The 22,778-nt window shown below is 41.2% G+C and overlaps 2 protein-coding genes across 3 annotated transcripts in view; one reads left to right on the top strand and one right to left on the bottom strand.

Moving 5' to 3' along the window:
* Positions 1 to 91: 91 nt before the first annotated feature.
* On the bottom strand, positions 92 to 19,539 carry NUDT21 (nudix (nucleoside diphosphate linked moiety X)-type motif 21). Of its 2 annotated transcripts, none has more exons than XM_011961015.1 (7): positions 19,251 to 19,529; positions 17,209 to 17,409; positions 16,047 to 16,110; positions 8,633 to 8,728; positions 3,454 to 3,529; positions 3,031 to 3,145; positions 92 to 1,160 (listed from the first exon to the last, which is right to left on the bottom strand). In XM_011961015.1, exons 1-7 carry the CDS (start codon positions 19,364 to 19,366, stop codon positions 1,139 to 1,141), a joined length of 690 nt encoding a protein of 229 aa, XP_011816405.1. In that variant the 5' UTR covers positions 19,367 to 19,529; the 3' UTR covers positions 92 to 1,138. The 2 variants fall into 2 exon arrangements, with proteins under 2 accessions (XP_011816405.1, XP_011816407.1); XM_011961017.1 differs by having other exon boundaries at positions 96 to 1,160; positions 8,639 to 8,728; positions 19,251 to 19,539.
* A 113-nt stretch (positions 19,540 to 19,652) lies between these two features.
* The window catches only part of OGFOD1 (2-oxoglutarate and iron-dependent oxygenase domain containing 1), a 27,658-nt gene continuing 24,532 nt past the window's right edge, over positions 19,653 to 22,778 (top strand). Inside the window, exons 1-2 of the mRNA XM_011961018.1 lie at positions 19,653 to 19,918; positions 21,704 to 21,849. Coding sequence (XP_011816408.1) covers positions 19,765 to 19,918; positions 21,704 to 21,849 — 300 coding nt within the window. The 5' untranslated portion in view covers positions 19,653 to 19,764. The remainder of the gene's footprint in view (positions 19,919 to 21,703; positions 21,850 to 22,778) is intronic.

Below are 22,778 nucleotides of genomic sequence, written 5' to 3'. Positions count from 1 at the left end.
AAGATTCCTTTTTACATTAAGCCTACAGTCAAGTCTATAATAAGGCATACACACTACACTTTGATCATTAAATAACGACACAACCAGCAAATTCCTTTGCTCTAATATTTTTTATTCCCTCAAATTTGATCTGAATTTGTCAGTACTTTTTAAAGTTTTTAAAATTTCATATTTTTCTCTTAACCTGACAAAACCTGTCCTCTGCCTTGCCCCCAGTTTTTGGTTGATTCACATTATTCCAAAAATATTTTCGAAGGCTCCGTCATTTGCTAAAACCAAATTTTCTTCTACATGTGTATAACTTCAAGTTAATTGAATATTTGTGCAATCTCAGAGTTCAAAACCTAATACATCCAATTTTAGAAATTTCCTTCACAGATCACTATTTTTACCATGGCTTTAAGAATAAGACACATAATTTTGCAACAGCACAAATAATTAATACCCCCATTATGTGAAGAAAACTCTGAGCTCTAAATGAGTCTCTTCTTATACCAATGCCTATGATTGCTGATCAAGCCAATTTTAATAGTTTCCTATACGTTTAAGGTCTGTTGCTTGCAAACCAAGGCCTGGATGCTTATAAAATGTACTGGTCAGTGAATTATATTGGGAGTTCTCTGCAACACAATTCATTTAGGAGTTGCACCTTGGACTCAATCAGACAAACACAGTTTTCAAAAGTAATGGAAGCTCTTCATCATAAAAATCTAATACAGTCTTGCAGTATGTGCCCAAGAATGGTATCAAAGCAAGGGTTCAATAAACTTGACTGACCTAAACCTGTCACTGTGTTGTAACATTCACCATCCTAAAGTGGAGGGAAAAATGATCCTCACCTACAAGAATTTTAGAACTTTAATGAGAAATTAAAATAAAAAAAGAAGTCAATTTTCTTTAATGTTGTACAAAAAGTATGAGTAGAACCAAAAGTAAATAAACATTATCACATTTGTTTACACCACTATCTAGTTCTTCATATTAATTTTACTATTCAAACAAAAGAAAGTAGGTGGCAATTTAGGGATCGCAAAAGAGATAAAACCAAAAAAACTTTTCTACCACATTTATTCTACATTGTATATAGCTGTGCTCACAGAGACAAGCGGCTTCTTTTACTTCTCCACTGCGCAGGAATTCAGTTGTATATAAAATTGAACCTGAATTTTAAAAAGAACAATACCTTTATTAAAGACAGTACATACTACTTTCCACGTAAGATAAAGAAATTTATCTGGATGTTTCTACCCTCTCTTAACATGTCTGGCATTTTCTTTTTTTCCCCTTCAAATGCCTTTTTACCACGTTTGGCATTTTCTACACCAATTTTCTCTCACTGGTCACATGCATTAAAAACACTGTTGCTGAATACTTATAATAAAAAAATTAAGACTATAAATTTGATTAATTATCCACTAATAAGTTCCTTAATGCAGGAAAAGTTTCTACATGTCCTTATACTCTGACTACTCAGCATAGTTCCTGCACTTGGCAAGTAGCTGTTTGAATAAATAATATGACTCTTTTTCCCCCATATGCATTTCAACTTGTAACCTATCAGGAGGCCCAAGTGGAGTGACAAAAGAGCAATTTCATACTCAATAAGCTTTCACAAAAGGCCAATTTCACTAACATTTATTAAGTACCTACCAGATTACTGGCACTGTTGTAAGCATTTTATATGCATTATTTCACTTGGTCCTCACAATCCTCAGAAGTAGAGACTACTATCCCCATTTACAGATGAAGAAACAGTCAAATAGGTAAAATAGTTTTTTCCAAGGTCACACTGCCAGCAAGTATTGAGATTGGGATTCAAATCCAAACACTGACTGCAGAATCTACATTCATAACCACCATGTTATTCTGCAATTCCTATCGATGGCTGGCTCTAATAGAGACCTCAACCAGTACAAGTCAGTTTTTAAAAAACTGCATTTCGGTCGGGCGCGGTGGCTCACGCCTGTAATCCCAGCACTTTGGGAGGCTGAGACGGGCAGATCATGAGGTCAGGAGATTGAGACCATCCTGGCTAACATGGTGAAACCCCGTCTCTACTAAAATACAAAAAAAAATTAGCCGGGCATGGTGGCGGCGCCTGTAGTTCCAGCTACTCGGGAGGCTGAGGCAGGAGAATGGCGTGAACCCGGGAGGTGGAGCTTGCAGTGAGCCGAGATCACGCCACTGCACTCCAGTCTGGGCGACAGAGTGAGACTCTGTCTCAAAAAATAAAAATAAAAAAAATTTTAAAACTGCATTTCTTATCACTCTAACTGCCTAAAGATTCAAACCCCACGTAAAAGTTCAGGACCTAATCCCACAAGCCTCAATGTGGGCCAAAATATAGTAAGTTTCAAAAAAGGAAAGAGAATATATTACACCAAGATATTCAATTTGCCACCTATTTTTTTTTTTTAGATGGAGTCTCGCTCTGTCACTCAGGCTGGAGTGCAGTAGCGCGATCTCGGTTCACTGCAACCTCTGCCTCCTGGGTTCAAGCAATTCTCTGCCTCAGCCTGAGTAGCTGGGATTACAGGCACCGCCACCACGCCTGGCTAATTTTTGTATTTTTAGTAGAGATGAGGTTTCACCATCTTGGCCAGGCTGGTCTTGAACTCCCAACCTGGTGACACACCCGCTTCAGCATCCAAAAGTGCTGGGATTACAGGCATGAGCCACTGCATCCAGCCAATCTGCCACATTTTTATACAGACAACTCCACTCATATTTACACACTGCTGACTGCTATTTAACCACCTCTTCTTTGAATAAAGACATCAGCCATAACTCTTGAAAACATCAGAATTAGGGAAGAGCATTTGCACAAATACCAGAATGTCATGCCGAAACTTAATAGTCTGGGAATGGTATTAGTCACAATTAATCTATGGCTTGCACATGACCTAGGAGACTACTTTCTTAGTTTCCTTAAAGACCAAAATTCATGAACCATACCTTCTCAAGTGGCTCAGAATATTTTAAATTTTACAGTTAATATGGATGAACCAAAAAATGTTCAACTTTCTGTACCTGCTCAACAGCTGTGGGAGACTAGAAATGATGGGTCCATATCCTGGTGCATTGTCATACAATTCAAACAATGGTGCAGCTACCAGCTTGTAATTTTTAGGGACTGCAAACAAGGCTAAAATAAAACAGAATTCATTATTATAAGTTCTTATATAATCACTGCTTCCATTTCATTTTTAAATTAATTACCAATTTTACATTTAACAAAAAGTTTAAGAAAAAAGATAATTCTCATTAAAACATTTTGGTTGTATCTTTTAAGGTACATTTCGTAGTCACAGATTTTAAACTAAAAGCATGGTATGTATTTTTAGTTTTACAATAAACCCCAAAATTCAAGGAACTTTGAGAAAACACAAATAGAGGTATCCTTAAAATTACAGAAGTTTTTAGATGGTTACCTTCGAAAACAAAATAACTTACCTTTTTCTTGAAGCTGAACCAGAAACAACTTCTTATGTTCCTTAGGCTTTGTAATATGTGCAGGAATATATGGATACTGAAATTACAAATGAATACAACTTTAACATGTATTCCACGGCTTCATTTCTTTACATGCTTACTCCCCAGTATAGTATAAACTCTTGGGAGAAGCATACTACTTTCTGTTCTCTTTACCAGGACTTATCTAACAGATACACTAGTAAATAAGTGCTTTAATGCATATAAAATAACAAGCAGTAAACCAGTCAACCATTCAAGATAAAATATGTAGTCACAGAATTTATAGCTTCAGATACTTACAACATAATGAAGTCTGATTTAATTAGTATCTTTAATAAAGGCTTTTGTTTGTTTGTTTTTTAAGATGGAGTTTCGCTCTCATTGCCCAGGCTGGAGTGCAATGGCACAATCTCGGCTCACTGCAACCTCCGCCTCCTGGGTTCAAGTGATTCTCCTGCCTCAGCCTCCTGAGTAGCTGAGATTACAGGCATGCGCCACCACGCCCGGCTAATTTTGTATTATTAGTAGAGGCAGGGTTTCTCCAGGCTGGTCTTGAACTCCCGACCTCAGGTGATCCGCCTGCCTCGGCCTCCCCAAGTGCTGGGATTACAGGTGTGAGCCATCATGCCTGGCCTAAAAGCTGTTTTTTTTTTAAATATATATATAGGCTGGGCACTGTGGCTCACGCCTGTAATCCCAGCACTTTGAGAGGCCGAGGCAGGCGGATCACGAGGTCAGGAGATCGAGACCATCCTGGCTAACACGGTGAAACCCCGTCTCTACTAAAAATACAAAAAATTAGCCAGGCATGGTGGCGGGCACCTGTAGTCCCAGCTACTCATGAGGTTAAGGCAGGAGAATGGCATGAACCCAGGAGGCAGAGCTTGCAGTGAGCTGAGACTGTGCCACTGCACTCCAGCCTGGGCAACAGAGCGAGACTCTGTCTCAAAAAAAATAATAATAATCATATATACACATATATATATATGTATCAGTAAGTTAAACAGTCTAGAATCCTGATGTAGACCTGTTTACTACATTAAAAATTCAAATATAGCCTGTGAGGCATTTGACAAGAGGCTTCTTGCTCCTCCTCCCAGCCCCAACCTCAAACCTCCCCGTATCCCAGGGTGCATGCTTCAGGAATACCAGAAGAGCAGTCTAAATGAAGTTTTGCCAGATGGGCAAAGCCAAAGCCATTTTACTCGATGAAATTTAGAGAATTTAAAGAGATGAAGAGAATTGGAGAGGGAAGTTGCTACCCGGGAAGGAAAAATTCTGACACAGAGAACAAAAAAAAAAGTCTAAGGGTTATACAATTCTTGTATAAATCTCTCCACAATACATTGAGAAATCTACTTTTGCTGTTGGAGTTGTATTTGACCAGGGGAATTTAAAATTGCTGAAAACAGATAAAAGGGGAAAGTGAGATAAAAGCAGAAGCTGCCAAAAGGAGGTATTAGCATCATCCTCAATTTACATAGAAACACATGCTAAGAGAGGCTAAGTATCTTTCCCAAGATTACTCAGCCAAGTTGTGAAGCCAAGATTTAACTGTATCTATTCAACTCTTATCTAATTATAAAAGCCTATGTTATTTTCCACTATGTTACTCATTGGCACCTAACCAGTATTCCAGTTAGAATAATTATATACCAGAGCCATCCCTAGGGTACAATGAATTGAGGCAATTGTCCCAGGCTTTGGAGGTTCCTTAAACTGTCATGAAAACCAGATACAGTAACAGTCGCAGAGAAGTGAGAAGTGGCTTGAACAGCACAAGCTAAGAGAACTGTGGATCGCATACAACAAAAGTTCCCAAACCATGACCAAACAAAATGAGTAGCATTTCCCCAAATTTCCTCTGCTCTCAAGGCTACGTGTTCCTATTTTTTTAAGCCTTTCTTCTCTGGTCTTAATGTTTAAGTCGACTCTAGTTTATACAAAAAGACTTGAGATAAGGAGATGATAGGCTCCTTTTCCACTGACATCTAACTAATACTCTAGGCTTCCTAAATAAATCAATACACTTACCTTATATCGAATACCACCAGGGCAAACTCTAGGCTTTAGTGAATGAAGGGAACTGTCCTAGGACAGTGGTAGGGGAGATGAGTGAGGATATTCAGAAAAGTTATCTGGAAAATGACTGGGGTCACTACTAAGCATTTTCCAATTAGATCAAGGAATGTTCAGAAAGCCAAAAAAAGTTTAGAATAATTGTACTGTGTATCTTTGAACAAGTAACTTCACTGTTTCCATATGAAATTGTTCTTCCTTAAAGCCAGGATGTGTTCCTGGCAATTTTTAGTGAACACCAGCATCAGCTTCCACAGCCCCTATCTTCCTGTCCCTCTGCCATACAAGGGAGTCAGAAGCAAGAGAAAAGAACAATCTTTTGCTTGGTTGATATTTTGTGCAACGCTTGACCTGAAACATCTTGTCATGTAAAAGAGCTATAAAGTCATAGGGCTTTTTAATTTGCCTAAAGAATTTAGGATTCAACTTTAAGAAGTTCCACCATTAGCAAAAATAGGAATATTTGAGCATCAGTAACATTATCACTCATTATCGTGTATTAAAATATTTCAAATTATTTAAATCTAAAAGGTCATACTGACACTTTGAAGGTCACTGAAACATGTTTTTGTGTGTGTGTGTGCCCCCATTACACTACCTCCGATTTCAGGGCAATGTTTGAAAGGTATCAGAGAGTTCCCTGTTTGCTGCCACTGTCTCAATAAGCAATCAGACTCAACATGGAAGTGCAAGGGAGTTCATTATCCAATGGGGGATAGAAGTCCCTAGCCATCTATCTTTCTGACAGACAATTATGAGGTACATTTCACATTGTTCCCAGTCCTTAACAGAACAAACCCAGTTGCCCACAGGTATAAAAAGATCAGTAACATGCCCTGTCTTACTTCTGCTGCTTCTGGTCTCACTCTCCCTATATTCTGCTGCTTCCTGGAATCACCTCTCAAATTGCCTGTACCCAAGTCTTGGTCTTATCCTCTCTTTTGAATAAAGTCAAGTCTTTAGATGATGGTAAGGAATTAAATCATTCTTCTGAAAAATGTTAAGTAAAGGAAAAGCAGCATATATATTTTTTTCTACACAAACCACATACTTCAGTAGTACGTAAGTTTCTTTTTACATGAGGATCACAACCCTTATGAATTCATAGACCAGGAAATGATCATCAATGAGCTGCTAACATTACAAAAAGAGACAACCAAATATTTTTAAATTCCTGATGGAAGTACACTATACCACTTGTGGTAGACTGCCTTAAGATGACCCCCAATGACTCCTGTTTCCTGGTATTCACTGCTTTGTGTAGTCCCTCCTACAGTATACCAGGGTTGGCTTGTGTGACCAACAACATACTGCAGAAGTGATGGTATGCCACTGCCAAGATTAGGTTATCACAGACTGAGGGTTCCTACTTGGGCACTCCTCTAGCACTCTGTCTCTCACTATCTCTTGGATCACACAGCCTGGGGGAAGCCAGCTGCCTGCGAGTTGTCCTTTTAGAGATGTTCTCATGGCAAGGAACTGAGGGAGACCTGGAGACAACAGCCAGCAACACCTGAAGCAAAGCTTTAGTCTAACAGCCCAGATGAAACCAAGAAGTCTGCTAACACACACGTGTAAGCTCGAGATCAGATACTTTAACCCCAGTTCTGCCTTATGATGCAGTCCCAACTGACAACTTGACTGCAACTTCATGAGAGAGCCCAAGCCAGAACCACCCTAAGCAACTCCCATAGGCCGAAAGGCTGCTAAATTTTGAGGTAATTTGTTATGCAGCAATAGATAATATATCGCCTATGACAAGCCTTGTTACCCCTCCCCAAATTAACCGAACCTGAATACAATTTCTCGATATAACTATCAATTTGCATGACACACAGGGGAAATAACTACATATTCAACAACAACAGGGGAATGCAATCAGAATGGAAACATTAGCCTGTTTTCATCAACAAATAAAATACAAGGGAAAAAAAGGTGCCAACTGTGTAAAAGAGACTTTAGAGACTATCCTAATCCAAACAAATTATAAAAAGAAAATTGAAATAATCAGGATATGTGAACAGTGACTATATATTTGACAATAATATGGAATTGTTTTAGTATGATAATGACAGAACTACGGTTGTTTTTAAAGAGATCCTTACGTTTTACGATTCACAGTGAAATATTTACAATTGAAATGAATAGCTAGGATACGCTTCAAAATAATCCAAGATGAAGGCAGGAGAATGGTGCGGTGGAACAAGGGGCTGTGATGTGCTAACTGTTAAAGGCAGATAACGGGTAGGGCAAGTCATTCACTTTTACCATTCTCTCTTCACTTGTATTTGTTCTATTTATTTATTTATTTTGAGAAGGAGTCTCGCTGTGTTGTCCAGGCTGGAGTGCAGTGACACGATCTCGGTTCACTACAACTTCTGCCTCCCAGGTTCAAGCAATTCTCTTGCCTCAGCCTCCTGAGTAACTGGGATTACAGGTTTGTACCACCAAACCCAGCTCATTTTTATATTTTTTAGTAGAGATGAGGTTTCGCCATGTTGGCCAGGCTGGTCTCAAACTCCTGATCTTTTTTTTTTGAGACGGAGTCTCGCTCTGTCGCCCAGGCTGGAGTGCAGTGGCGCGATCTCGGCTCACTGCAAGCTCCACCTCCCGGGTTTACGCCATTCTCCTGTCTCAGCCTCCCCAGTAGCTGGGACTACAGGCGCCCGCCATCTCGCCCGGCTATTTTTTTGTATTTTTTAGTAGAGACGGGGTTTCACCGTGTAGACCAGGATGGTCTCGATCTCCTGACCTCGTGATCCACCCGTCTCGGCCTCCCAAAGTGCTGGGATTACAGGCTTGAGCCACCGCGCCCGGCCTCAAACTCCTGATCTTAACAGGTGATCCACCCGCCTCGGCCTCCCAAAGTGCTGGGATTACAGGGATGAGCCACCTCGCCTGGCCTTGTATTTGTTTTACATTTTCCTTTAAAATAAGAAGTGCTTGGCTTAATTTTGTAATTTAAATTAAGGAGGGAAGAAAAGAAAATTTCAAGTCAAATTCTACTTTAATCTTTTTTAAAGTGGCTAGAATTAAACGAGCTTTCTGCTTCCAAAATGCCTAGCAAATGTAACTGAACACTAACCTGAGGAGGTTCAAAATTTGGTCTCCACCAGTTACCAATGCAGTCGTCAATGACCCAGTCTTGCAAAACTCCATCCTGACGACCCAGTATCTGTCAAAAAGAAATAAGATAGCCAGTGAACAAATAAATATATGTACTCACGAATCCCCTTCTTCAGTGAACAGAAAATTCTTAGCAGTGCTCCTAATAGAGACAAAGGGATAATACGCCTTCCATACAGATTTCATCTCTATAATTTGTTATTATAGATGTCACTCTGCCCAAGACATACAATATTAGTTCAAAATTGGCAAGCTAGTATTAACATAAAAACTGTATTCAAAATTCAACTTTCATTTTTATTAATTTGTATAGCAGAACATTAAACTTATTTTAATCAAAGTCATACTCTACATATTTTAAGTGGCCAAAAATAGTTCCACAATGTTCATGGTAAGAAACTGCAGTTCTCTGTCCTGCTTCACCCATTCCCACAAGCTGTAACTTTCAACTCTTGGTTGTTTTTCCCCTGTTTGCTTCTATTTTTAAAGCATTCTTCTTGGTCTTAAATAAACGTTTTATTTTAGGGTAGTTTTAGATTTACAGAAAACTTGCAAAACTTGAGCAGAGACTTCCCATATACCCCACACCCAGTTTCTCCTATTGTTAACATCTCACATTAGTAAGGCACATTTGTCAAACTAATCAACCAATACCAAGACAAGGTTATTAACTGAAGTCCATATATTATTCAGATATCCATAATCTTTAACCTAATGTCCTTTTTCATTTTTCAGTCCCAGGATCCCATCTAAGATACCATATTACACTTAATCTTCATTTCTTCCGAGGTTCCTCTACATTGTGACAGATTTTCATACTTTCCTTGTTTTTGATGATCTTGATAGTTTTGAGGAATACTGGTCAAGTATTTTGTAAAACACCCCTCAATTAACTGAGGTTATGAGCTTTTGGTAAGAAAAATACAGAGGTAAAAGGGCCATTCTCATCACCATCATATCAAGGGTACACGCTGCATCAATGTGGCTTATCACTAATGCCAACCTCGATCACCTGGCTGAGGTACTGTTTATCAGGTTTCTTCAATGTAAAGTCATTATTTTTCAAAACTTTTTTTTTTTTCGAGACGGAGCTTTGCTCGTTGCCCAGGCTGGAGTGCAATGGCACAATCCCGGCTCACTGCAACCTCCGCCGCCCAGGTTCTAGTGATTCTCCTGCCTCAGCCTCGTGAGTAGCTGGGATTACAGGCACACACTACCATGCCCAGCTAATTTTTTGTCTTTTTAGTAGAGACGGGGTTTCACCCTGTTGTTCAGCCTGGTCTCAAACTCCTGATCTCAGATGATCCGCCTGCCTGAGTCTCCCAGAGTGCTGGGCTTACAGGCATGAGCCACTGTGCCAGGTCTCAAAACCACATTTTTCTAAGAGATGGGGTCTTGCTCTGTCACTCAGGCTGGAGCGCAGTGATGCAATCGTGGCTCACTATAACTCCTGGCCTCAAGCAATCTTCTGGCCTCAGCCCCACAAAGCACTGGGATTACAGGTGTGAGCCACCAGGCCCAGCGAAAATATTCTTTTATGACGGTTTCTTGATTTTTCATTTTCATTTTATTTTTTTGAGACAGAGTCTCGCTCTGTTACCCAGGCTGGAGTGCAGTGGCGCAATCTCGGCTCACTGCAACCTCCGCTTCCCGGGTCCAAGCGATTCTCCTGCCTCAGCCTCCTGAGTAGCTGGGACCACAGGTGCCCGCCACCACACCCGGCTTTTTTGTATTTTTAGTAGAGATGGGGTTTCACCATGTTGGCCAGGATGATCTCATCTCTTGACCTTGTGATCCACCCACCTCGGCCTCCCAAAGTGCTGGGATTACAGGCGTGAGCCACCGTGCCCAGATTTTCATTTTAAAAACTTTTTTAAAAGCCTATAACCCTCTACTATGAATGAGAATGTAGATATTAAAATCACATGACCTAGTTACACTTTTCCTTCCAGCATCTTCCCATTATCAATATTTGGTTAAGTCAATATTCAGTATTTAAGTTAGTATGATCAGGTAGATCAGTCACAACAGAGCACCCATATCTCCTTACTTGTTCAATCATCCTGTTCTTTAGTTAATAACTTTCATTTCTTTTGCTATCACTAAATTCATTTCCCACATTCTCCACGAGAATTTAAATTTCTTCTCAATTCAAATATCAATTGTCAGTTATTCTATTAATTTCATCTTCTCTAAGACATGTTTTTGTTTTTTTCAAGACAAGATCTCACTCTGTCACCCAGGCTGGAGTGCAGTGGTGCGATCTCCACTCACTACAACCTCCACCTCATGGGCTCAAGTGCTTCTCTCACCTCAGCCTCCCCTGTCCCCCAGCCTCCCGAGTAGCTGGGACTACAGGTGCAAGCCACCGCACCAGGCTAATTTTTCGCCATGTTGCCAAGGCTGGTCTCAAACTCCTGGGCTCAAGTGATCTGCCCATCTTGGCCTCCCTAAGTGCTGAAATTGCAGGCATGAGCCACCACGCCCAGCCTAAGACACGTTTTTCTATCATCCTGGTGTAATCTGTACTTGATAGTCTCAACCCTGCTTCCCAGCTGGAGTCCTAGGGTTTCTCTTGGTCTCTCTCCTATGTTGTTAGATCTTAGTATTTCTAAATTCTCTATCTTCTTATTTTATTCCAGTTTGGGGGTGAACACCCTCTAGTAGCTTCCTGAGACAAGGTACAAGAGATGAAACTTTTTGAAATTCTGCATGTCCAGAAATAACTTTTACCACACATTTGATTTATAGTTTGATTAGAAAATTCTGGGACAGAGATCATAGTCTCTCAAAATCACAAAGACAACACTCCACCGTCCTTCAGCTTCCAGAATTATTTCTGGGTAGTTTAATGCAATTTCTTATTTTGATGTTTTGCATTTAACCTCTTTACTTACCAATCCTCCACCTCCCACTTTGGAAGCTTTTAGGATCTTTTTGTTTTTATTTGTTTGTAGGATCTAAAATTTCATGATGACATGCCTTTGCATGGATCTTTAAACATTCACTATAGAGGCAAGGCCAGTAGGTCTTTTCAATCTAAAAACTCATGCTCTTTGAGGTTTGAGAAATTTTCTCCAATTATGCTTTACTAATTCTTCCTTTTACTCTGTTCTATTTATCTATAGTTTATATTGGTCCTTCTAGAATGACCCACTAATTTTATCTTTTCTTACCTACGTTCTATCATCTTTTCATTCTATTTTCTGGTAGAATGAAACTCTTTTTACTGAATTTTTTATTTCTTCCAACATTTTTTTAAATATCTATGAGGTTTTTCTTGGCATTTTCTTGGCTAAAATGCCTTTTTAACAGCACTGTTTCACAGGTGCAAAATCTCCTCTTAATTAACCAAGAATATTAATCACAGTTTTGTCAATGGTTGAATTTTCTGCTTCTGTTAAGGTCCTTTTGCTTCTTTTGATCTCTTTCTTGTTAAGAAGTTTTCTCCAAAAGCCTGGTGATACTTGGTTGTGTACTCACAAGGTAGAAGCAACAAGAGGCTGCCGGGCGCGGTGGCTCAAGCCTGTAATCCCAGCACTTTGGGAGGCCGAGACGGGCGGATCACGAGGTCAGGAGATCGAGACCATCCTGGCTAACACGGTGAAACCCTGTCTCTACTAAAAAATACAAAAAACTAGCCGGGCGAGTTGGCGGCGCCTGTAGTCCCAGCTACCCGGGAGGCTGAGGCAGGAGAATGGCGTGAACCCAGGAGGCGGAGCTTGCAGTAAGCTGAGATCCGGCCACTGCACTCCAGCCCGGGCGACAGAGCTAGACTCCGTCTCAAAAAAAAAACAAAAAAAAAACAAGAGGCTTAACTGTCACCCCTGTGTGCATGAGTGACAGGACTACATTTTTTTTTTTCTTTTTTTTTTTGTAGACGAAGTCTTACTCTGTTGCCCAGGCTGCCGTGCAGTGGCGCGATCTCGGCTCACTGCAACCTCCACCTCCTGGGTTCAACTGATTCTTCTGCCTCAGCCTCCTGAGTAGCTGGGATTAAAGGTGCCCGCCACCACGCCCGGCTAATTTTTTTTTTATTTTAGTAGAGACAGGGTTTCACCATGTTGGTCAGGCTGTCTCAAACTCCTGACCTCGTGATCCACCCGCCTCGGCCTCCCAAAGTGCTGGGATTACAGATGTGAGCCACTGTGCCTGGTCCAGGACTACATTATTTCTATAGAAAATTCTTGCTTTGTTTTGGATATGGTTTGTCTCCCTGCCCCCAAACTCATGTTGAAATCTGATCCCCAATGTGACAGTGTTGGCAGGCAGGGCCTAGTGGAAGGTGTTTAAGTCATGGGGGTGGATCCTTCATTAATAGTTTTAATACCCTTCCACCATCAGGAATGGATTAGTTCCCTGGAGACTGGGTTGTTCACAAGTGTGGCTTCCCGGATTCACTCTTGCTTCCTCCCTTGCCATGTCATCTCTTTGCACATGCCCACTCCCATTTTGCTTTCTGCCATGAGTGGAAGCAGCATGAAGCCCTCGCCAGCTGCCCAATCTTGCCACCGCAACTGGTGAGCCAAATAAATCTTTTTCTTTATAAATTACCTAGCCTCAGGTATTCTGTTGTAGCAACATTAAACAGATTAAGACAGCTCCAAAATGGCAGTATCTGAAGTTTTTCTTGGACTGGTCACTTTTTCCAGAAACAAGATTTCCAACCCTCAGCCTGGGATCTATAAATCTAATTGTTGGCTGGGCCTGGTGGCTCATGCATGTAATCCCAATGCTTTGGGAAGCTGAGATGGGAGGACTGCTTCAGGCCAGGAGTTTGCAACCAGCCTGGGCAACATAGCAAGATCTCATCTCTATAAAAAAAAATTTTTTTAATTAGCCAGGCATCGTGGCACACACCTGCAGTCCTAGCTACTCAGGAAGCTGAGGCAGGAAGATTGCTTGAGCCCAGGAGTTTGAAGTTACAGTGAGCTATGATCACACCACCGTCCTCCAGCCTGAGGAACAGAGTGAGACCCTGTCTCTAAAAAAAATAAATAAGCGTAGACCGCGCACGGTGACTCACATCTGTAATCCCAGCACTTTGGGAGGCCAAAGCAGGCAGATCACCTGAGGTCAGGAGTTCGAGACCAGCCTGGCCAACATGGTGAAACCCCATCTCTACTAAAACTACAAAAATTAGCTGGGCATGGTAGTGGGCACCTGTAATCCCAGCTACTCTGGAGGCTGAGGCAGGAGAATCGCTTGAACCCAGGAGGCAGAGGTTGCTGTGAGCAACTATTGCTCACATTGGATATCACACCACTGCACCCCAGCCTGGGCGACAAGAGCAAAACTCTGTCTCAAAAAAATTTTAAAAAAATAAGCCTAATTGTTAACATTCTGTCAGCCTAATAGAAGTCCAAGAGTCTGACTATTCAAAATGGGAACTCTTGCTTATTCTTCCCCATCCCCTAAACTTTTTTCATTGCTAGTTGTTCTCTGATTCAATTACTACAGAGAATCAATCATCAGCCAGTCTTTACCTAATTACAGAGTGGGGAAGACAATCTAGATACACAGGTTGAACATCCTAATCTGAAACTCCAAAATCTCAGACTTTTTGAGCACTGAAACGATGTTCAAAGGAAATGCTCAGGCTGGGCGCGGTGGCGCACGCCTGTAATCCCAGCACTTTGGAAGGCCAAGGAAGGCGGACCACCTGAGGTCAGGAGTTCCAGACCAGCCTGGCCAACATGGTGAAACCCCGTCTCTACTAAAACTACAAAAATTAGCCAGGCATGGTGGCAGGCGCCTGTAATTCCATCTACTGAGGAGGGTGAGAAAGGAGAATCGCTTAAACCCGGGAGGTGGAGGTTACAGTGAGCCGAGATTGCACCATTGCACTCCAGCCTGGGTGACAAGAGAGAGACTTCGTCTCAAGAAAAAAAAAAAAAAGGAAATGTTCATTGGAGCATTTCAAGTTTTGTATATGGGATGCTTAACTGGTAAGCATAATGCAAATATTCCAAAACCTGAAAAAAATCCCAAATCCTAATCACTTTTTAAAAAATTTTTTTGAGTACATAGTAGATGTATACATGTATGGGGTACACAAGATGTTTTGATACAGGCATGCAATGCATAATATTCACATCATGGAGAACAGAGTATCCACCCCCTCAAGCATTTATCCTTTGTGTTACAAACAATCCAATTATACTCTTTTAGTTATTTTAAAATTTACAATTAAGTGATTACTGACTATAGTCACCCTATTGTGCTATCAAATAGTAGCTAAACACTTCTGGTCCCAAGCTCTCAGATAGGGAATACTCAACCTGTATAAATATACTTCATATATACTTTGAACCAGTCCAGTTTTCAGCCCATGCATGCCCCCACTTTCATAAGTACCTAGCACCTTCAGTTCCTCAGTCATTCTGGTACTCTGCAATGTTGGATTCTGCCTGCCTGTCTGTTGGACTAAGGTTTCTGCCAAGTTAGTTATAATTTGCCCATCTGTTTCCCAGTTTCTAAAAATTTTGCTTTTGTGATTCTCTCATTTTGCACTCCCTCAATCCTACTGCACTTATATCTTTGTACCAGACATTATATAAATGGAAGTCCAAGCACAGTAAAATGTTTAAGAGTTATAATATAATATAATAAAGAATTATAATATAATTTTTAGAAATACTAGAAAGACAAACCAATAGGTCAAAAGTAGGAGAATTACAGGTGACTTTAGTTTTGTTTCTCCTTTGCTTTTCTGTGTTTGCAAGCTTTTTGCACAGAGAATGTATGAGTTTTGTAAAGGGGGCAGGCGGCAATTGCATGTTAAAGAAGAAAACTAACATTGAAAACAACTTACAGTCTCAAAATCCTCAGTACCTATGCATTTGGCCCCAAGTCTTTACATGCAGGCATTACAATGATTTTTTAAAAGTAGAATAATTTGGGCAAAGTCTAAAAAATATGTGAAAAAAGTGAAAACACAGGCATCTTTCTCTTTTCAAAATTCCATAGAGGCCTACTCTTGAACAAAACTACCTGCATTCAAACCTCTAGCTCTACAACACACTAGCTATATAACAAGAAGTAATTTAAACTTAATATCTGCTTCCTAGAGTTGTGGTGGTGATTAAAGGAATTAGCACATGTAAAGCACTTAGAACAGTGTCTAGCACAGTAATACTTAAATGTCAGTTTTTATCATTGCTGTGACACAGTTTAACATTTTAAAAATTGAAATAAGTGTAAGTTCAACTTGTAAAAAAAATCAACATTGTACTAACATTCTGGGGTTTAAGTTGTATTTATTGAAAACTAAATATTCCAAAATAAACACCCTTTTTACAAGACATTAAAAGCCAAATTAACTATTAAATTGATGGTATTCAAAGTTAGGTTAAACAGAAAAATACCTCTGTCATTAAGCGTTTTAGTCCTTCAACTTCATCTTCTCCTGGGTTAAGTTCACCACCAGGTCTGTATAAAAGTTAAGAATTTCAGCTTTCAACTTAATGCAATTTGGAGATGACAAAGAACACAATAAATGTTATGTCTATCAAGTCACTAAGTAACATATTTCGGTGTAATAAGGCAATCAAAACAAGTATCAGAGTGAAAGGGGAGAATATACTTGAATTCATGTCAATTCCCCAGACTAACAGTATACAAACCCTAGGTTTTTTTCCTCTTTGTATATATTTATTTTTATTTTATTGTCGATTCAAAGGGTACATGTACAAGTTTGTTACATAGGTATATTGTGTAATGGTAAGGTTTAGGCTTCTAGTGAACCCATCACCGAAACAGTGAACATAACATCTAATAGGAAGTATTTCAACCCTTGCCTCTCCCTCCCCCCTCCACCTTTGGAGTATACAGTGTTCATTTTTTCCAACTTTATGTCCATATGTACCCATCACATAAACCCTAGTTTTAAACCAACAGAACATATAACATAGCACAAACATAAACAAAATTGCTAACCACCAGTCCATCCCAATCTCGTTTCTGGAAGGTATCTGATGATAATGGAGTCTAGAAATGCCCAGAGAGGAATAGATCACATTCTTTAGGCCTAAACAATGGGACACTTTTTCAAGAGCACCATGTAAGCATTGGAGACCTTTCTTTTTGGTATAATCTAGTCAAATAGTTGTGGATCAAATGTTTGAGAGATGCAGGAGCTTAAATGACAAAAAAATAAACTGTTATCCACAAAAACCTAAGTCATCTTAAGAACAGGAAACGCAAATCATACCAAGAAAGAAATATCAATTGTTCTTGGTGATGCTATAATGACATCTAACATTGATCCTGAACTCAACTATTCCACAGGGTTTCTACCAAGCTCAATCACTAACATTGACAACATATAGAAACACGCAGATTACTAGTTAGGAAAATAAATGAGTACCACAATGGAGAAAAATTACTCGTGATTTTCTCTTTCTAAAGACATCATTAACAGCAGTGTTTGTTGAAATAAATGACCGAGGGCTAAAATTGTAGTCCACAGCTGCATAAACAGCAATCCTACTAAAAACTGTCTTGCTGTTAATTTCCAACACTACTTACAGTTTGAAGAAAGTTGTTCCCAGCTGTAGCAGTAACACATGGGGTAGCCGGTGCTCATGTACAATCAGAACCCCTTCTACAGTCCTCCTCATTCCAATTTTATCAAATTCTTCCCTCATGCGCTGAAATCTGGCTGCCACAGAGCTGTCCTTCTCATAGAGGGGCTCTTTTGTACCAAAAGTATAATTGGTAAGAGGGTACCTGTGATCCAAAGACAAACATCTAACATGAGAACTGAAGAATGTAATTTACCACGACAGACATTAGCATAAAGAAACCACAGTACAAAAAAAAAGTGCATATGTTGTACTCAGAGACACAGGATTTGTACAGTTACATAACTAAAGTTAATGAGAGAGCAGAGATTGGAATCTTGTTCTCTGGACTCTTAAAGCCAGAGCTTCCATGAGATAAAGCTGCTCCTCCATACTTTAACTTTCAAGTGTAGATAACACTATTCTTAAATGCTTAGAGAAATGGTTATCTGAACATTAGTAATCCTCTGGTTTTAGACCATGGCTGCTATTCCAACAAGACCAATTTGGCTAATAATTAATGTCCCCCTGCATTCCTCTGACTACTAATCTAATCAGAAAGTTTTAATTATGGGTGCTAATGGCTAATCTCTTTTTTTCTAAAACTAAGCCACCACTTTTCATCAACATCCCTCCAGTTATTTTCTATTTCTCTCAGTCAACTATCCTCGGATTTTTCTTGCACCACAGCCTTTCCTTTTCACAGCAACTCTTCTACTTTCTCTTTTTGTCCTCTAAACCGATTTACTAGCCTTGGGCATTTATTCTATTCAGTCTCCTTATTGTTTCCTTCTCCTCATCTGAATCTTCTACCCACCCCTTTACCAAGAATTTAAAATATAGCTGAAACTGTTAAAGACAGTTTTCATCTTGCCTAATAAGGATCAAATTTTTCTTTAAAGATACTTAAAAATTCCATACTTACCTGTTGTATGCCCTTAATTAAAGCCTTACAGCAAGAAGCCTTTGAGTAAGAATTTAGGCCACACTTGCCCACCCATGGTATCTATTCTACCAAAAGCCCTTGACATTAATAGTTAACATTATTGCATCTACTACACTCAGCCATTCTTGAAAGGGGAACAAATCAAGATTGCCAAAACTTTAAAAATTACTTTAATTCCAGAAGCCAAGTTCTAGGCATATGAAAAAGCTATAAAATAATTAAAATATACCATTTCAAGGATGCTTTAAAGAGTTAAAGAACGCCCCCAGTAGACCCAATGCTAAATCTAACACTATTATCCATAGCAGCAGCAGATATGCTACACAGCACGATGTGCCAATTTTTTTAAACGCTTTACATATATTAACATTTAATTCTCACAACCTGAGTTAGAAAGAATTAAGGATAACCATTACACATCTCTGTTGCAAGAGCCAGCTCCAATATGTCAGTAAAGAGATATCAAGATGAAATGTCAGAATTTTCACCTGTGAAATCAGAGTGCCAGCCCAGACATACACATTGTTCTCATCATACTGTGAGCTTCATAAAGCAGGGGCTACACCCTACTTCCTCACCACTGTATATCCAGTATTGTGCACAGTGCCTGTGCCTGGCACAAAGTAGGCACTCATGCAATATTTCCTGAAAGAAAATATATTGGGGAGAGGGCATTTGTTTTCAACTTAATATTAACTCAGGTGAACTTAAGTTCACAACACAATGATTATTTCTGAATATTTATATTTATATAGGAGAAGACATGTACTGTAAATCAACCCATAATTTTAATAGAGCGAAGATTAAAGTATCTTGCTAAAAGCTAACTATTTTGCCAAGTAGGATGGGAACAAGCCTTCCTTTCAGAAAAGGACTCTAACTCCCAGAGGCAGGAGGATGAGAAAGGGGCCTGAGGGAGCGAGGAAGGCGCCCATCAGCCAGCGGGAGTTGGAGGCGAGAAGGTGCGGAGGCGTGAAGCACGCCGAAAAGCCGGAGACGCGCGGGAGAGTCTGTAGGAGCGCTCACGAAAGAAATGCCCGCCAAGGCCGCCCCGCACTTACAGATTGATGGTGCGCTCCAGGGTGAGGGGCTTGGTCTGCTGGATGTACTTGTTGCCGAACTGAGTGACCCCCCGTGGCCAGCCAGTCTGCGAGCGATTGGGCGGTACCACAGACATGCTGGCGAGCTCCGGCGCTGGCGGCGAGCAGAAAGTGGGAGGCAGGGGTGACTTTCCCAGTGCGGGAAGCGGTTATCTGCAACCCCCTCGGCGGCTACCGCCCGCCATTAACAGGACAGCGCAAGAGGAGGCGTAGGCACGCCGGAAGTGAAACCGGGGCCTCTGGCGGCAGGAAGTAGAGAGGAGGTGGCCTGCCAGACCGAGCGCCATTGGGCCAATCGCTGGTGGGATGGCTGCAATAGCTGGCGCTCCCATTGGTAACAGGGTATAGGTTCCGCCTCCTCTTACTTTGGTGATTCCCATTGGAAACACGGTAAAGGGGGCATGCCGGGAATTGTAGTCCCCTCAGGAAAGCAGCGTCTTGATCAGTGTGGCGTGGTTCTGTACCTTGGGAGGAGATGAATGGGAAGCGGCCAGCGGAGCCTGGCCCAGCCAGGGTGGGAAAAAAGGGAAAGAAGGAGGTGATGGCGGAGTTTTCGGACGCTGTTACGGAAGAAACCTTGAAAAAGCAGGTGGCTGAGGCCTGGAGCCGCAGGACGCCGTTCAGTCACGGTAACCGGGTGCTCTCAGGGAGGGTCCGCCACGCAGGGGTCTGGGGACCTCTGAAAAAGCTCTGGGACTCGCGCGCAGCCCTGGGCAGCGGGGCCGCCAGGGAAGAGGCTCTTGGAGGACTTTGACCACCTTGTATCCTCCTGCCTCGGCTGCTGCTCCCTTTCACTCCAAATTCAGTTTGAATTTAGAAATGTGAGAAAAGAGAGAAATGGAGGCCGGAGAGTTTTGGGAAGCAGAGGGTATGCAAGTGATAGTTGCATTCTGGAGTCACAGATTACTGAGTTAGAGTCCTCTCCCCTGATTGCGCGTCGCCGGGCAATGGAATTAACCTTATTAAACTTCAGTTGCTTCCTAAGTAAAATGGGATAGTTCATAGTATTTACCTCAGAAAGTCGGTGAATGGGAGCAATACACTTATGCTTGCAAGCTTCAGTAAATGTTTCCCTGAGTAAGGCCCAATACACATCTGTACAAATACGGGAGTAGCTGATGTCATTTCTCCTGCAAGGGCGTTGCTCGGCTGTCCCAGGAGAGTCTAGCCAGGGCATTTGTCGCGAGCTGCCAGCTCGGCTCCCTAGTGCATTTGTCTCTACGCGCCTGTAGTTTGACTCCATGATGTATGAAAATAAACGCGCGTTGACCAAGGAAAGGAGCCTACGTTGAACGATTCCAGCCTCAGTTTTAAATATCACCTTATGTGTTCAGAGCTCTGCTTCATGCGCCAGGCATCCCTTTCTAGAGTTTGCCGTAATTTTTCTTTCCGTTGTCAAGTGCTTTGAAGAGGTGAGTCCTGGAAAACGATGGCGTAGTGTGAAAGTGCAGGCTCTGTTCTCTCAGTTTCTTCATCTGTAGGATGGAGAGAGTGATAATGCCTCCCTCAGAGCTGTTGAAAAGATTAAATGAGATAATGGGCCTGGGACATGGTAGGTGGTGCTGATGATTACAGGATGGGGATCTAGCCAGCCGGAAGCAGTGGGTAAATGTTGGGGTAGAAATCAAGGAATTAGAGGCGGTTATGCCTGAACTGACCTGAATTTTTTTTTTTTTTTTTAGGTAGTAAATGCCTTTGACAATAACTTAGGAAAAGAAAAAGCAGGGAAACTGCCGGCCAGTATTGCTACTCTCATTTAATGTGCTACCCAAAGTTTGAGGGAAATGAATTAAGAATCTAAAATACATTCAATTCAATATGTAATCATTGAAACACATTTTTAAAAAAAGAGTAGGGGCCAGGCACGGTGGCTCAAGACTGTAATACCAGCACTTTGGGAGGCCGAGACGGGCAGATCACGAGGTCAGATCGAAACCATCCTGGCTAACACGATGAAACCCCGTCTCTACTAAAAAATACAAAAAACTAGCCGGGCGTGGTGGTGGGCGCCTGTAGTCCCAGCTGCTCGGGAGGCTGAGGCAGGAGAATGGCGTGAACCCGGGAGGCGGAGCTTGCAGTGAGCTGAGATCGGGCCACTGCACTCCAGCCTGGGTGACAGAGTGAGACTCCGTCTCAAAAAGAAAAAAAAAAAAAGAGTAGGAACCTTGATTTAGTGACATCACCCATCACTCATCTCAAGGACTGGTGGTGTAAGCATAGTATCTTCAAAAAGTAGTAGTTCATGGGTAAAGAAGAAAGGTCAGAGCTTATGATTTTTTCCCCAAATCTTAGACTTTAAGTATTAGGTTCCCCAAAATTCATGACCATCCCCTTTTGTATTAGCGGTGCTGTGTTACTTGGGGGTCAAAAATACAAAAGGAAAAAAGCCACAGATAATATTTTCCTTCCAACAGAAGTCATTGTCATGGACATGGACCCTTTTCTTCACTGCGTGATCCCAAACTTCATCCAAAGCCAAGACTTCTTGGAAGGGCTTCAGAAGGAACTGATGAACTTGGACTTCCATGAGAAGTATAATGATTTATATAAGTTCCAGCAGGTATTTATTCCCCTGCCACATTAACTCTTCCAGCTCAGAAATTCACTGTCTCTGAAATCATTCAATACCTTTAGCCTTGAGGTTTTAGGATGGGTTTGCCTTGAAGGGTCCTTGCATTGACATTGTTAAGAGCATGCCTTCATTTAACCAAGCTTACTGAATGTTAACTATGTGTTAAGTGCTATAATTATTATATGGAAGCCTTAGACAGTGCCTGTCCCGTAAGACTTCAAAATCTAATGTTTTAAGTGCAGGCTGTGTACTCTCAAAGACTTCTCAGTTTCTTCATCTGCAGCATGGGGAAAGTGATAATGTCTTCCCTGGGTACACAGATTTCTATGGGTCTCATGGCCTTGCCTCCTCTTGGATGTCTAGTAAGTGTCTGACTCTTAAGTCCAAAACTAAACTCCTGGTCTTCTCTAAATTTGCTCCACCTGCAGTTTTCCCCATCACAGTTAATAGCAACTTGATCTTTCCAGTTGCTCAGGCCAGCAGTGATAATAGGGGTGAAAGTGATGGTGATAGAGATAGTGAAGAAACAAATTAAGCCGGTGAGTGAATATGTTATAAACAAAGGGATTAAGTACATGTGGGTAAGTGGTATGATGATGAAGAGAGTTGTATGTTGGGAGACAATTACCATTTAAGATTTTGAGTTCAGGCTGGGTGCGGTAGTGCATGCCTGTAATCCCAGAACTTTTGGGAGGCCAAGGCGGGTAGATCACCTGAGGTCAGGAGTTCAAGTCCAGGCTGGCCAACATGGTGAAACCCTGTCTCTACTAAAAATACAAAAATTTTCTGGGTGTGGTGGCATGCACCTTTAATCCCAACTACTTGGGAGGCTGAGGCAGGAGAATTGCTTGAACCCGGGAGGTGGAGGTTGTAGTGAGCCGAGATCACATCATTGCACTCCAGCCTAGGCAACAAGA

The sequence above is a fragment of the Colobus angolensis genome, unplaced genomic scaffold, assembly GCF_000951035.1.
Source record: "Colobus angolensis palliatus isolate OR3802 unplaced genomic scaffold, Cang.pa_1.0 Scaffold531, whole genome shotgun sequence".
Lineage (NCBI taxonomy): Eukaryota > Metazoa > Chordata > Mammalia > Primates > Cercopithecidae > Colobus > Colobus angolensis.
Note: the sequence above shows the minus strand (reverse complement) of the source record. Positions and strands in the feature narration are given on the sequence as shown.

Coding starts and splice junctions, on each gene's coding strand:
- NUDT21 (XM_011961015.1), bottom strand. CDS start 19,366: ATGTCTGTGGTACCGCCCAATCGCTCGCAGACTGGCTGGCCACGGGGG. Junction 17,410..19,250: donor CTGGAGCGCACCATCAATCT/GTAAGTGCGGGG, acceptor TTTGGATCACAG/GTACCCTCTTACCAATTATA. Junction 3,530..8,632: donor TTGAACCTCCTCAGGTTAGT/GTTCAGTTACAT, acceptor TTGTAATTTCAG/TATCCATATATTCCTGCACA.